The 12722-nt window shown below is 51.7% G+C and overlaps 1 protein-coding gene across 1 annotated transcript in view; it reads right to left on the reverse strand.

The window, feature by feature from the left end:
- Nucleotides 1-12722, reverse strand: part of Myh9 (myosin heavy chain 9) — an 84035-nt gene that overhangs the window by 39021 nt on the left and 32292 nt on the right. Inside the window, exon 3 of the mRNA XM_003470459.3 lies at nucleotides 11278-11434. Within this exon, the coding sequence (XP_003470507.1) occupies nucleotides 11278-11434 (157 nt within the window). The remainder of the gene's footprint in view (nucleotides 1-11277; nucleotides 11435-12722) is intronic.

The following is a 12722-nucleotide window of genomic DNA, read 5'->3' on the forward strand; positions in this document are numbered from 1 at the left end:
TCAGCACTGGACAGACGCACAGGTGCTCGCTCCAGAAGGACACATCCCTGGCCTGCATGACTCGGCACTGGCAGGATGACTCATGGCTTTCTCTGTGCATGGCCTCAGGAAATGGATTCAGCTGCTCTATGCCACCAGACAGTGACCGCCCGGGTCACCTGCCTCCTGCCCTAGGTGAGCTTTCCAGCGTGGCTGATCTCAGAAGCACACAGGGCCAGTCACAGACCACCCTCCGGTCATTCAGATGGGCAGAGGGTGCCCAAAAGGAAAAGAAAAAACAAGCCCAGCACAGCACACAAGCAGCAGCTGCCCCTCAGCTGTGGCCCTGCTCCCCACCCTGAGAAGCGCTCACAGGGTATAACTGGGGAGTTTATCACTCACTGCTCACAGACGCACCCCACCCCTGCTCTCCTGTGGGAACCACTCGGGGGCAAGGTGCGGGAGGGGGCTTCTTCCCCCTCACCTTGTTCCCAAAACCAGAGTCCTTCAAGGCTGCAGACAAGGACAGACCAAGGACAGAGCCTGGATGATAAGAGAGGGAGGCAGGGGACAGGCTGGGAAGTCAGAAGTTTTCATCCCTCGCTCCCCAACTCAGCTCAGCCACAGATAAGGGCTGAAGCAGACGTCTGTCCCCCCCCACCCGGGCCCTGCCCTCCCCCGCTGCAGCTCCCCGAGGTCTGCCCTGCTGTGGGCATGTTTAGTCACCACTTCACAAGCAGGCAAGAATGTACCTGCGCGCTGGCAAGTCGTGAGCCACAACGGCCGCACTACCATAAAAGGAAACATTCTCCATCCCTTCCAGAAGGAACCGTTTTCCCAGGGCCTCCAAGCCCAGTCCCTGGGATGGCTGGAATTCCTCTATGTGAGGAGTCAAAGGCTTCTTTACTAAACAGGAAGCAGAGCCCCCAACGCACACTGAGGGTGGCACGCGTCGGTGCGTGCACATAGAGGGACAAAGGCTCATCTGCCCACTGACAAACAGCCACAGCAACAGTCCCATGTGGACACAGGTACCAAGGCACCCAGGCACAGTAACACACAGCATATACGGACATGTGTGCACAGGCATGCATAACCAGCGCACACCTCCCAGCATGGTGGCGCACACCTTTAATCCCAGCCCTTGGCAGGCTGAGGCAGTAGGATCACTGCAAGTTCAAGGTCAGCCTGGACTACATAGTGAGTTCAAGGCAGCCAGACCACACAGAGAGAAAAGCCGTCTCAAAAAAAAAAAAAAAAGGAAAAACCAATACCAGGCACAGATACTCAGGTGCACATTACAAGCACTCAAGGCACACAGCTGCAGCACACGCATACATGGCACACATACACAGACATACGGGTATGCAGAAACATAACAGCACACGCACGCACATACACAGGGTCAGGCGCACACAAATGCTTACATACTGAATTCCAAAACTCCAGAGCCGGGCTCCCCATCAAGGGCCCGTCCAGCCTGCCATGCCCAGCTCCACCCTCTGCCTTTTCAACTGCACTTCCTGAGGCCGGGTTACCACTGTCCATACTGCCTAAATGCGCTTTAAAGCCATCTTGACGTGCTTTGTCAAAAACCTCACTTGGACAAATACTTTTGGAAACAAAACCAATGGGAGGCTGTTCTCATTTTTTTCACCTCTGTCCCCACTGCTTAGCACAGCAAACCTACCTGCCTGGGACCCACGTGTAGCCCTGTACATCCTGAAGGTTCTCACAGTGCTTGGGCAGAGCTCAGCTGTTACCTTGTGGCCTCAGGAACCTCAGGAGGCAGAGAAGGCCAGAATGACCACTCACTGTGTTCTACACAAGTGTCTGCTCACAGAAGCTCAGGATCTGATCCCAAGCTCAAGAGGTTTCCCGCCTGGACAGTAGGATGACTGAATTCTGCTCTGACCTGATTCATCCCGTGCTTTCTGGGTAGGGACTGCACCACCACCAGACAACCTAATGCTGGTGCACAGGCTCCCTGTGGGAATGACACCTACGTCTTCTTGTCCCATCTCAAGGGGCGTGGGGCAGAACAAGACTGAGTCTTCTGGCATGCTTTTCAGACTGAAAAGTAGCAGCAATCAATCTTTCCCTAAAAAATCTTCCCAAACATCTGAGCAGTGGGCGGTGGGCAACAGAGGGTGCCTCCGAGCAGAAGGTGACAACCACCAGGCCGCAGACACCCAGGCCACCTGAGAGAAGGAAGCTCTGGCGCTTCCAGTCCCGCCCTCTGCTCTGTGCCTCACCACAGTGCCTGTGCCCTCACCTCCGGAAAGCAGAACAAGCAGCTCGGAGCACTGGTGGAATGGCAGGCTGGGGCCTCTAGGTAGGCAGACACCTTAAACACTGTCCTTAACCACTCCACTCTCTGCACCTCTGAGCTCCCCACTGAGCACTTCTGGACATAGGAAAGGCTTTCATGAGTTGCATTCTCCACAGTGACCAGTCATCCCTGCCCTGATTTTATTTCCAGTCTAAAAAGGTCTCCAAGGCTGGGCCTATGTGATGACAGAGGCCACCAGTGTGGACAAGGTGCTTGCAACAACCATGCAGAGGGCCAGCTGAGGTGGGAGGAAGTGAACCTGACTACAGGCATTCTGACCCAGGTACCAGGATCTGGGGACCGCGTACTCACTTCCTCCGAGAGAAGAGCTGATTCTTACCCATAAAAGGTCACAAAGCTCACACAGCGGTGACATCAGCCCGACAGGAAGTATAGGAGGAAGGCAATGGGGCCTGGTTCGCCAGCGGTTGCTGCCAGGGATTGACTCACAGCCAGACACACAAGATAGAACCCCACAGGTGTTCCAGCCAGGAGCTCCCATAGAGCTACTCGGGGCACTGCCCACAGGACCCATCTCCAGGGCCGCTGGCTCCCTGGGCCTGAGAAGTGGCTATGAGCAAGACAGCACTACAAGGGAGGGTAGTTTCAGAGTTGACAATGTGCCTGAGTGAGGTGGGACCCATGGGATGATCTGTGACACACAGGCTCCAAACTTCCCGCCTCAGAAGGGTCTTGTGCTTTCATGCAAATTCCAGAGCGGAGCCTGGGATGGCTCACTGTGAAGGCTGCATGCACCTGGTGATCCTTCCCTGTATCATCAGAGATGGGGAGCCCTGAGCAGCCCTCTGCAGACTCTAAGGCTCCAGAGTCACTTCTCCATGGACAGCAGCATCTGGGTCTCAAGCCAACGTGCAAAGCGCTTCACGAAGTATATAACCTTGGGCTTCGGGGAATGGAATGTGTAAGACACTTCAGTTGTCTCAATCTAGAGATCAGGTCACAGGACCCCAGGAAACAATGATTTGATCAAAGTCACAGAGATGGGCTGAGAACTCAGGCCTCAGATTCCTAGTTCTCCTCCAAGTTCCTCCCCACCTATAGAGTAGGTAATAATGCCAGTAGGGTCTCACCTCAGTGCTGCAAAGGGCCACCAACATTCTGCTATGGGACACGGATGGCCTTTCAGGCCACCCACTTCCTTCTCCACAATCCCCAGTTTAGGTGGCAAGAAGACAGAAGGGAGAGAGAATGCATGCAGAATACTGCTTCCTATTCGCTGAGGCCTTAATTCTCGGAGCCACCAAGGAGCCTCCTTGCCCAGCAGTCAGCCAGCAAAGACGACATCCCAGCTGGGTACCCCTGAACTCCTGTGGTCACCAGGACACAGGGGTAGGCCCAGACCAGGGAAGACACTCACTCAGCAGCGCGCCAAGCTAGAGACACTTGGACTTCACCCAGTGCCTCTTCCCACCGGCCCGCTGCTCCTCAGGAAGGAGCTTGGCTTGAACTTGCCCAAGAGGCCCAGGTCTCCAGATGCAGAAGGCAGAGGCCAGACAGCCATCCCCACCAGGCTGGATGATTAACACACAGCTCCAGAGATGGCTCCTGACTTCCGTTATGTCAGAAGATAAGCAAGGCCCCAACAAGCATTTCTCTGGGCAAAATGCACCAGCAGAACACAAGTAAGTTCCTTGCACACTAGCAAACTCACCAGTAAGGCCAGAACTGCCGGCGTCCAGCTTTCCCTCAGCAGGGTAGGGAGGAGAGGTTCTCCACAAGCTGCTGCACAGCCAGTCAGAGCAGCTCTGGCAGGCAGGAGGGAAACTCAAAGCTACAGGGGAGTGCTCACACCCCATGGCAAATATCCTCAGGGCTGCAGAGTTCGGCTCTACCTATCCTTCCCTGAGATTCTCCTTGGGGAAAAACAGAGACAGGCCAGGAGGGGCCCTGCTGAACCCTGGAAAGCGATCGTGCCATAGTCCAGGGTTCTGCATACAGCTGGGCTCCCAAGGAGGGAGCAAGGATGAAGAGGGCAACAGAACGAGGGGATATACGGGGAGAGAGACCACGCCTCCAGGAAACACAACAACCGTCGTCGCCCACAAACAGCCCGCAAAGGGATCGACTCGACATCCCTGGGATGAACTGAGTCACACTTGCTCGAGGAACATCCACACTAAGAGAGGGACAGTAACAGTGCAGGAAGGCACTTCCTGAAGAAGCCAGAGGCCCACTGCCCAGGAGAAGGGGCTGAACAGACACAATCTGCAACCCAACACATTCTGCTTCCTTTCCCGCCAGCTTCCACCAGGGCCGGGTTGGGCAGAGGAGGCCATGTGAAGAGTCACCCAGCCAGGGGATGACACCCCAAACCCAAGCAGCTCTGTCTGCCCCAAAAGCACGGTACTCAAGGGTTTGTAAGTCACATGCGCTGACAGCCCGGGTCAAGACTAGAGAACGTTTATACGTGTGGGTTTTCAATAGACTTCCGTCTTTAGCTTTATTTTTGTTCTTAACTGAGCTTCATTCCAGAACCCTGACAGGTGAAGGAAAACAGCGATTTTCCTAGACTGTGTCCCTGTCCAGTGCTGGCACACTGAGCCACAGCCCCACTGCAGCCTCAGAGCCAGACCAGAGGTGTCAGGAAGGAAGGCTGGTGACCAGCAGCAGCAGCAGCAGCAGCAGCAGGAGCGAGCGGGGCTCACTGCAGGCTGAAAGCAGAGAAGAGTTCTGTGTTAGGGACCTCACGTGTAAATTCTTATTTGTTACTGGGGAGGGTGGATGGCTAGCGGATCAAGTCTTCAATGACCCCCGATGCGCTAGCTTCTAAGGACCATCTCCTTCTCACCTCCCATTCAGCCAGCCTGGAGCAAAACACAGTGCACCAGGTGGGTTTTACTAGAAACAAAACACAAGGCGCTTAAAGCTGAATCCTTGCAAAGGACCGATTAGTCCTGGGTTCTTCTCCTAGAAAGATCGTCCAGAAATGAGACTGATGGGCACAACTTAGGCTAATCCAGTAGTTATGACACAGAGCTCTCCTTGGGAAGTCCGTGAGAAGGAGCTGGTTCCACAAGGCAGAGAGATGTGGAGAGGGGAAAGGAGGCCTCTCCCCTCCTGCCTCTCCAAACTCCACCTAACCACTGAAGTGGGAATTCCTCCAGGAACTCACAGGAGAGGGTGAGAGGCAACAGCACCCCAGGAGGCCCTGGTTCTCCAGGTTCTGAGGCTGACTCCACAGGCCTTGGGGAAAGACAGTGAACATCAGTCTGCCCCTGTGCCTACCAAATGGACCACACGTGGATGAGAAGGCAGCATGAGGACCCTATCTTTCCTTGTTTACCCAGGGAAGTTTGTCAATACTCAAGAGGAATGCGGTCCCTCACTGGGCATGCATAATAGCTGTTCGGTGACCACCCATTTCTGGTGCAGCTGCCACTGAGAGGCAGCCGTGCGATGGTAGGTAAGGGGGAACCCAGATCGAAGGGTTAAATGGTTCTCAGAGTGCCTCTGGCCTGGAGCGGAAGCAGACCCTACTGCTGTCTCCCCCAGAAATGCCGGGAACTCATTAAAATACTGCACTCACTGAAAGTGAACCAAACCTGGCATTGCAACTAATTAACACGGAAGAGGCCCATGCTACTCTCCACCCGTGCTGGGAGGAGAGTGGGCTCAAGACACATTCCTCTACCCGTCAACTAAGCACACTAGCTTTCCCCAGTGGGGAGACCACAGAGCCCCCAGACCCTGCCAGGTTTTTACAGATCACAGGCTGCTGCCGACTGAACCCCTCAGGCAGCCCCTGGGCCGCCCTTGGACGTCCCCCACCCCTAGCAAGCTGCAGGAGCACCAAGTTTATGCTCTCACCCTCATAGTCTGGGGCAGTTCAGAGCCTTCGGGGCCACCACAGAGGCCAGGGGAATGGCCCCATCCAAAGGCTGGAGGACCTGTTGGCAGCCAGAGAAGTGAAAGAACCAGACAGGAGAGCAGGCCAGGGAGGAGCGGCCGATCCCACCACCACAGCTTTAATTAAACCTAAGGTTGGGGAGGAGGACAACAAACAAACCGTGTGGCATTTCTGGGCTGCACGGTAACCGCCATTCACACACCTGCAGGCTTTCGGCGGGATGGACCTCCACGGTGCCTCCCCGACCCCCGCAGCCCCGAGCAGCCACACTCTCCTGACCACCAGACACCTGACACCTGTTACCGTCGTCGTAACAGATCTCTGTCTACAGACACATCCTGTCTTTCCACCTGGGCTGCCAGGGCCTCCGGTGACTGGTAATACGCTGCATCTCTCAGCAGCCTGGCGTGCTAACCATCCATCTCCACAGCCTGGTCCGGGGCACCATGGCTGCTGTGCCCCACCCCACGCCCATGCAGACAGCAGTGATCCAGTCCAGCATTCCTTGGCATAGAGTCTCAAGGCCTTGCCAGCACCAGGGTCCAGGCAGCTGCTACTGATGCATCCGAACTGACACTCAAGAATAAAACTAATCTGCAGAGCTTAGTGGGTGGCTCTCAACGAGGGGCCACTGTGCCACCCTCCCTTCCCTGGAGGATATGAGGTGGCCATGTTGGGGGAAAGTTTTAGTTATCACAACTGGAGGAAGAGGGTGTTAGCTGGTTTCTAGTGATTGGAAGCCAGGACACTTCTAAACATCCCACAGCTTTCAAGATGACACTACTACCTCCCCAAGAGATTAATCCAGTCTCAACTGTCAGTAATGCCAGAACCGGGAACCCCAGCTCTACCTGATGAATAGAGTGACATATAATTTATCATTCAAAGTAGGATGTTTCAGCTGGGCATAATGGCTCACACCTGTAATCCCAGCACTTGGGGAGGCTGAGGTGGGAAGATCCTTGCAAGTTTGAGACCAGCCTGGGCTACAAAGTGAGCTCGAGGCCAGCCTGAACTGCATAGCGAGACCGCGTCTCAAAAAAGACAAAAAAAAAAAAAAAAAGTAGGATGTTTCTGAAAGTGAAAAGGAGGCCTATTAATAATTGCTGTGAGATATTTGTGCACTCATGTTTTTAGCAGCACAATTTGTGACAGCCAGATCTTGTAAACAACCTAAATGCCCATCAACTGAAGAATGGATAAAAAAAGATGTATTTTTATACAAGGGAGTACTACTCAGCAATAATGAAGGATAGATAAGCTGGAGACTTTTCATATTTTTTTTTTTTTGTCTTTTTCGTTTTTTTATTGGTACCAGGGATCGAACTCACGACTGCCTGCTTACAAGGCAGGCACTTATGCCGCTGAGCTAAATCCCCAGCCCCAAGCTGGAGACTTTTATAGGTAAATGGATGCAACTTGAGAACATACCAGTGAAATAAGACACACATATAAACATCGTATTGTCTCACTGGTATGAGAAGCTGAAAGAAAGAACTTATGTACACGTACATAAAAAAGTAGTTAAGGTAGTTATACTACTGATTTCTCTGAGTTTGCTGAAGAGAAAGGTTTGTCCTGGTATTGTTCAGGCAATTGAAGGCAGATGTCTTATGCTCCAGGTGAATGATTTGGGGATGATAATGTACAATGTATGTACCATTGTTGCCACCTGATTGATGTGTCTTGAAATTTTGGGGTTTTTTTCTTCTTTTTCACTTTGAAATAAAATGGATTTGAAAAAATAATAATAATAACAATTGCTTGGGGCTGGGGATTTAGCTCAGCGGCATAAGCGCCTGCCTTGCAAGCACATGGTAGTGAGTTCGATCCCCGGAACAGATAAAAAAAAAAAAGAAATTGCTATAGGCTAATAACTAGACAAACCAGAGAATTTAAGAGTTGAAAGACGGAGGAAGTTCCCTGGGAAGGGTCAAAGAGCTTGTCTCATACAAGTCCCCTGACTAGGTCACCAACTACCTTATTTGGTAGAATCACTGAGGAATGTTCTAAGCCACAGCCAGCTCAGGAAGGAAATCTCTGTCTAGTTCTTGTTTTAAGGAAAAGCAGAAAAGGAACCATTTGGTCGTGACTTTTAAGAAGTGAGCAGCAGAACAAACCTGTTTACTCCGAAAGCCAGGTGGGCAGCACACATTAGGACTGCACCCTGAAACAGGGAGTGGCAGCTTCCACACCCCACCTGCAATCCAAGGCTCCACTCACTGGCCTTGATTTCAGGGCAGGAGTCGAAAGCTCCTTTTGGAAACCTACAAACTGACTTGTAATGTGGGTAACTTCTGTTACTGGCTTCCCCCTGCCTTAAGAACCAGAAACCTGTTGCGTGCTAACAGCTTTCCAGGTCCACTGGAGGAACTTTCCCACAACTTAGAAATGACCTCAAGTGGTCAACATGGGAGCTAAAAAGCTACTGAAAGCCCAATGCTAAGCAGAAGGCAAGATGGGACCCTCCCAGACTGAGGACAGAAAATGCAAGGACCCAACATCTGCACAGACCATTAAAAAGTAAACGCCAAGACTTCAGATTCCCACACTGGCAACTCCATCCCCTACCCCTGGTCTGCAGAAAAACAGAACTGCCTATCCACTTGTCCTTGTAACTGGAGACAGCCCCTCACTCCTCCCAAGGTCATTTTGGTATGGACAAGAAAAAGAAATGCTCCAGATCTCTGCATATTCCTCCCCATAATCTAGAAACTATTCCCAAGTGTTGAAGGTCTTGGCCCTTCCCCAATTTCTTTAAATGAACACACAAAAACTGACCAATCTCTTGGGGACAGAACCCCCCAGGTTATCTGAAGGACATCTGGTGGCCCAGTCCCATGTCTCTGGATCACTGCAATGTCCTATCAGAATGGCCCGCAGGAAAGCAAGCCGCGGGCTGGGGAGTCACTTGAATCCGGGATCTGAGTGTGGGAACGTGCCCTCACTCAGCAGTTCAGACAGCTGAAGATCCCAGAGTGCACTTCCTGCACGAGGCCAGTGAAGACAGCCAGGAGAAAACTGACTCATAACCTCTAGAGACAGAGACTCAGACTCTTTGGGAATCTCACAGAATGTTCTCCCACCAGACTGTGCTCATTAGCACTTTGAAACTGACATCCTACAGTAAAACTAAAGGGCTGGCTGGCTTCTGCAAGGAATTTTGATAGACCTGAACATAAGCTAACGGCTACACCGAACTTGTACATGCTGCATAAATCATGAGCTTGATGATGAATGGCAGAAGACACATGTTGCTGCTTTAAATCACCCATCCAGGACAAAGCTGAAATACACCAAGGTTCATCACTGCCACTGCCTGATGGGCTGCACTGCTTAAACAGAAAACAAAGCAATAACCACTATCGATACAAGACAGGAGAACACAGCCCTGCCCCAAGTCAGATTTGAGTTAGGATTACATATGCCAGGTTCCTAGCTAAGCTATAGAAATAGAAAGGAAACACGAGCCCTGTCCAAATCATGGATAAAAAATAAAAATGTAAACACTACCAGGCTCTGATGCAAAACTAGCCCAGATCTTTTCCCTGGTGGGCATAAAGCAGCAGTCATGTTTTTGTAAGAGGAGAGAGTTGCCAGGGACCACAGACAGATGGAGCAGGTACAGTGCTCTGAGGCAGGAAAACCTGCTCAAGAAATTCAAGGAGCTGGGGATACACAGCTCAGTGGCCTAGTGCCTCTCTAGCAAGCCGAGGTCATGAGTTCAATCCTAGGTACCAAAAAAAGGAAGAAATGAAATTCAAGGAGCTTCCTACAGTGCAAACCTGGAGAGGTGAGCAGGGGCCCATTATAAAGAACAACACTTGCCTTGAGCAAGTCTGAGTGTCATCTCTGGGGCAGCATTTCACAATTTATCAGCGTGTGCATTCTAGAAAGATGACTGGCTGGTGGCAGCAGAGAGGACCCCGTGAGAATGAAGGATAGCAGACCACAGCTGTAACTAAGGATCACGGGGCTAGGGGCGGGGGTCAGAAATGTTGAGAGAAAACCTACTGTTAAACACTCGAAAGAGAAGAGAGGAAACTGTTATAAAGCCAGGTTCTAGGCCACTGGGAGGAAGCAGCTGGAGGTGACAGTGACAATCTCCAGCCAGGGAGTGACAGAAACAGTTACCCCAGTGAGCGAAGCCATTATCCAGAAGGACACTCAAAAGTGAGAGGAGCAGAGCCGGCGTGGTGGCTCACACTGTAATCCCAGCACTCGGGAGGCTGAGGTGGGAGGATCCTTGCGAGTTCGAGACCAGCCTGGGCTACAAAGTGAGCTCAAGGCCAGCCTGAACTGCATAGAATGACCCTGTCTCAAAAAGACAAAAAAAAGTGAGGAGCAGAGGCTGAGGACAAGTCCTGGAAAGGCACCACACGAGAGGGTAAAGTGCCATGAGAGGGGGACGGCAGACCGGGAGGCAGAAGCCGGGTGCGCCCTGACAGGGCTGTGGGAAGGGCAAGACCATCCGGCCCCAGGGAGCAGAGAAGGAAGAGAGGAGCTCAGGAGCACAGTGGGGCTGGCAACACGCGGGAAGGGTGACAGTCTGGCCAAGCAGGGTGAGTGGTGTGACCAAGTGGAGGCAGAATGCAAGTGGGGAGCAGACACTCCCTCCAAAATGCTTCACCAGGATGAGACAAAGGGCACAGGACCAGCCAGAGGGATGCAGGGGCCAGAAGAGACTTTGTGATGCTTTCTAAGGACAGAAAAATACTCAAGCATTTTCTTGCCATGAAGGCACAAAAAAGAATAAAGAGAACTTACAGAGAGAAAAAGGAGTAATTGATGGAAGGGCTTGGAAGAGATGACTAGTATAAACATGCCTGAAAACAGTAAGAAACTGGAAAAATAATTAGGAAACGTATTTTTTTAAAGCTTCCAGAACATTCCAGCAACACACAAACATGTCCTTTAGCCAATGGCCTTGGCTCTGATACAACAGCTCACAGAGCTCCATGACCCACTGCCCATCGCCAGCCACGGGATCAGGACACCAACTGTGAACTGGCACCTGCAGAGGCGTCAGTGAGACTACAGATGAAGACGGAGCCCCGAGACGGGCAGCGCTGGCCTCCCTGTGCACGGTGGCACTCACCTTGCATCATACTGCGGTAGGCAGTGTCTGTGATGGCGTAGATGTGGGGCGGCATCTCGTGCCTCTTCTTGCCCTTGTACATTTCCACGATCTCTTCAGAGTAGATGGGCAAGTTCTTGTAAGGATTGATGACCACACAGAACAGGCCTGAATAGGTCTAAGAAAAGAGGGGCAAAGAGGAGTGCATTAGGAAGTGCACGGCGTGCGGTGTGCGGCAAAGAACCTGCCATTTCAAAGCCCACCTTGTCGGCCTGACACGAGCGCCCTCCCTGGTGTTCTGCTCCCACAGGGCTGGTGCAGGTGGAGACGCACCCAGGTCTTCTCTCCGCACCTTCTAACCTACACAATGGCTGTCAGCTTTGTATGTCTCGGTTTTGTTTTTGCAGTGCTGGGGACTGAACCCAAGCTCTTCACACTGAGCAGAATCGCCAGCCTGTTTATTGCGTTTCACATTGAGACAGGGTCTTGCTAAATTGCTCAATTTCTCAGGCTAGCCTCAAACTTGTAGTCCGCCTGCCTCGGCCTTCCAAGTGCTGGGAATATAGGCGTGCACCATCACGCCCAGTGGCCAGTATGCAATCAGGCAAGATCAGTGGCAAGGCAGACAGAAGTCCAGTTATAAAACTCAGATCCCAGGACAATAGGAGTTGTGTCTGTCATTGTGAGAGATGCACAGAGAAAACATTCAGCTGCAGCCCAGAAAACTGTGCAGAAACATGAATTATTCTTCGCTGAAGAACTTTCAGAGATAGCCAAGCTTAAGCCTCCCCAGCTTAAGCCTCCCTAGCCTGCCCCTGAACCAACCGGTTTTCTGTGGGCTAATGGATCACTGACACTTCTCTCCCCCAGGAATCTTCTAGAGATGTTCATGTGTAAATTCCTTGAAAACATAAAGACCACTTTCCTATCCAGTGGCTTCTCCATGATTCAGGTTGTCTCTTGAGGAGACAATAACTTTAACATGAGATGTGTAAAATGTACCCAATATTTCAACTCTGACTTGGCTTGGTTAAAATCAGACACCTAGAGTCAGATATTCTGAGTTCAAATACCAGCAAGTGCAAGTCTGTTCACCTCTCTCCCTACATTTCTGTAAAATGGGCACAGATGGTTCACTACTCACTGGATTCCAGAGTAGCTGGCAGCAAAGGGCTGCACAGTGTTGTCAACCAGCTCCTTCCCCGTGCCTTTATCTGTTCCCCCAAAACAGAAGCCAATCTCCTGGCTGAACCCAAAGACAGGATTCTCACAGGCACTAGGTATGAAGACAAAGGCTCTTCCCAAACTCCCAAACTCTTCCCAAATGTGCATCCTTGGAGTTTTCAAGCAGAAGCCAGATGAAGGCAGAACCCAAAGGAGCCCATCAAGTACACACCATCTGCATACTGAAGGACAACCAAGTCAGACCTGAACAGGAATATGCAGCTGCCTCTTTTCTTTGTGGA

This window comes from Cavia porcellus, unplaced genomic scaffold (assembly GCF_034190915.1).
Source record: "Cavia porcellus strain 051 isolate PalLab524CR breed Dunkin Hartley unplaced genomic scaffold, mCavPor4.1 scaffold_27, whole genome shotgun sequence".
Classification (NCBI taxonomy): Eukaryota; Metazoa; Chordata; class Mammalia; order Rodentia; family Caviidae; genus Cavia; species Cavia porcellus.